General features: G+C 31.8%; 1 protein-coding gene across 1 annotated transcript; it reads right to left on the minus strand.

Moving 5' to 3' along the window:
- Positions 1-397: 397 nt before the first annotated feature.
- On the minus strand, positions 398-2952 carry LOC112465483 (protein king tubby; the record flags this gene model as incomplete). The annotated part of the gene is given in 12 exon segments (XM_025033046.1): positions 398-1023; positions 1025-1154; positions 1251-1344; positions 1782-1835; positions 1838-1912; positions 1915-2129; positions 2179-2294; positions 2296-2362; positions 2466-2518; positions 2521-2651; positions 2870-2916; positions 2918-2952. Coding segments are annotated over 12 exon segments (1059 nt in total), but the record flags the coding sequence as incomplete, so codon positions are not given.
- Between the last annotated feature and the right edge of the window lie 6 nt (positions 2953-2958).

The following is a 2958-nucleotide window of genomic DNA, read 5'->3' on the forward strand; positions in this document are numbered from 1 at the left end:
GCACATTCTTCAATGACAGATTTTCTGAAACAAAAAGCATTGTGTGTTGAGCGATGTGACAATAGATAAGTAAACTCGCATAACTGTAAAGTATTTAAAAATCTTACGGGAAATTATAGCATGACATATTTGTAGGCAAAACAACAATAGCAAAAACGATAGGGGCAAACGATAGAGGCAAAGTAAACGACAGAAACAAACTGGACGACAGAAACAGCAGTTTTCTGAAACACTAGCAAATTAAACAATACAAGAGTAAGAATTGCAACTACAATAGCAATAAATAGAGAATAACACATGTTATTGAAATATTTAAACGTACATTTTATATTTTTTCGTAATGTCTTTAATAATGAGATTATTTTCTTGTTAATGAAAATGAAACACAGGACAATATAGTTTTCCAACAACAGCGATTATGATGTCAAGATACCGTAAAAGTACATACTGATGTCTTATTATTTAAAAACGCGTATATATAACTTTGCGTATATATAACTTATTCATAAATATATATCGAATGTTTAACACACAAATGTATACATTAGTTGTCTGTATTGGTTGAGGAATTCACATCGTCATTTTTGTGAACAGCAGTAATACTACATCGGCAATTAACGTGAAATAATGAAAATAGTCAAAACATAAATGCCATATTTTAAGTGTAACGCTATCGAGATTTCTGTGCAAGCTGAACACCTCTATATCGATTAATGAATAATACCCAAGTCATCATTCCGCATTATACACATTTAGTATAGAAATAGACTTATTACAAAGTATGAAAAGTGAACACACATTTAGAGCGATTCTCGTTTCACATTTAATCTTATAAAATGGATAAATACGCCGGATACCATATTCAGATTGGTACCTGATAATGTACTGATTGTCGATTGCAAACAATTTAAAATGATACAGTAACTCGTGGGTGAGTATGTATTTAACTGACGTTTCAATCGATGATGTTCGACCGCATTGTTATTTGTATGCTAATTTAATATTGAAACTGCTCAGAGCGATGTGGAGCGATGGCGAATGCTTGAACTATACAAACGGAAAATCTGAAATCCATTGTAAAAACGTCTTCCGTGACACGTCCAAAAAGCATTACGATGTAGTCCACTAACATTAATTGAAATCCAGCAATAAATCTGTAAAATAAATTGTAGAAATATGTCAGAAATATTGTTGTCATATATGTTGTATGTAAAATAAAAAATATTTATCTCGCCTTACTCGCCCATGACAGTTGTAACACGTAGTATTGCGTGTCGTCATTCCACACAGGAGTCTTGTTATGTAACTCTATCAGATTGTACATCTGTTTGAATTTCCATCGTTCTACAAGTGTAAAAAAAGATACAATTTTGTTATAAACATCACATGAATAGTTATAATGTCAGTTTTAATTTAGTTTTATCTGTTGCTGCTACAGTTTCAACTATATTATATAATTATATATTTTTGCTGGCTGAGGTAACACTTTTCGCAATAAAAATTAATATATCTAAATATGATGCTTATATATAAGTGTCAAAATTACATCTACAGACCAAAATCCATGGTCGGAATTGGCGTCTTGACGATTGATTCGAAAAAGTGAATATATATTTTTTGTTAGTAATTTTGATTATACAATCAACTATATAATTTTAAACTCTGATACACATAAAGTATATATTATTTTATTTCACAAGACTTTTTGACACGCAGTTCTAGAATATATTTCTTTTTTTGTCTTACCGTGTCACATATATTAATATTAAAATTATAATTACCAAGTAAGGTTTCTGATTCAACCCGTAGGCATATCTCCACTTACTTCTGATCGAGCGTCCTGGTGTAATGACGATCATTTTATGCGAGCCTTTAAAACCTACAACATTCGTATCGTACACCATTGCGGCTATTCCTTCCGTGTATTGAAACATTCATCGCGTTTATCGTTCTTCATCAATGAGTATCCATTGTCGTGAATTGTGAACTGTGTTCCCAGAAGATTCGATCGGAGTTTACCAACGTAACATTCCTCTCCCCTCGAAAGATCTGTAGAATCGGTCAAAATTAAATAATTTCTCGTTGTACTTTTCTTCCTGTTTCGCCAGTCAGTAGGAAAACCTGCAAGTGTAATCGGTATACAGAGGACACTGTCAAAATATGTAAATGTAATTTTTGAAAATTATCTTTTTCCCGTAATCACGTTCTAGATGTAAGAAATAAGTCGGATAAAGACCATGGTTCATTCCCTTTCGGTCGCACGTTATTCGACATTTGTAATGCATTCTTTTATTTTATTTTATTTGCCGGTTGTAATAGAAACTGTTCGATATTGCCTTCTACGTTTCCCTCCAATTCTGGCCTCTGCAAAACAAAGTATTGAAGAATTATTTCTTAGCATTCTTATATTATGAATAAAACACTTATATACACAGTACATTTATACATCATAATACGTATAATACATACAGAAGTTATTTTCCCTACTATTAAGAGTATTAGGTCCTTCCGATGGGGTACCACATGATGTGGTGAAAAACATGACAGAGATTCCGAGGGCAAATGCAATTCTATGGGTGACAATTCCTCATCGGTGCAATAAGTGCTCTGAGAAACTTGATACAAGCCTCTATCGTTGACCATTGCTACAAATAATATCAATTAGTGTAATGAATTTTGAACATAAAGTTATGCATAATTAAAACAAAAAATGTTTTATTTTTGTATTACTGATAAAGCTTTTGGTGTTGACAAGTAATGGTAACTATTTTTCTAGCAACCTAATAAAATATACATATATATGGATATGTATTTTACTTTTTTAACAATTACTTGTCTAACTATTCTAACAATAAATTTATCATTATAATTGTCCCCTCACTATTTTTTCTTCCTACATAAGGTCCCACATCTGTATGTTTTGAAAACAGCATATTGCAATAGGCTGTCGTATGCCGA

This window comes from Temnothorax curvispinosus, unplaced genomic scaffold (genome assembly GCF_003070985.1).
Source record: "Temnothorax curvispinosus isolate PA1 unplaced genomic scaffold, ASM307098v1 QBEX01015226.1, whole genome shotgun sequence".
NCBI classification, from domain to species: domain Eukaryota; kingdom Metazoa; phylum Arthropoda; class Insecta; order Hymenoptera; family Formicidae; genus Temnothorax; species Temnothorax curvispinosus.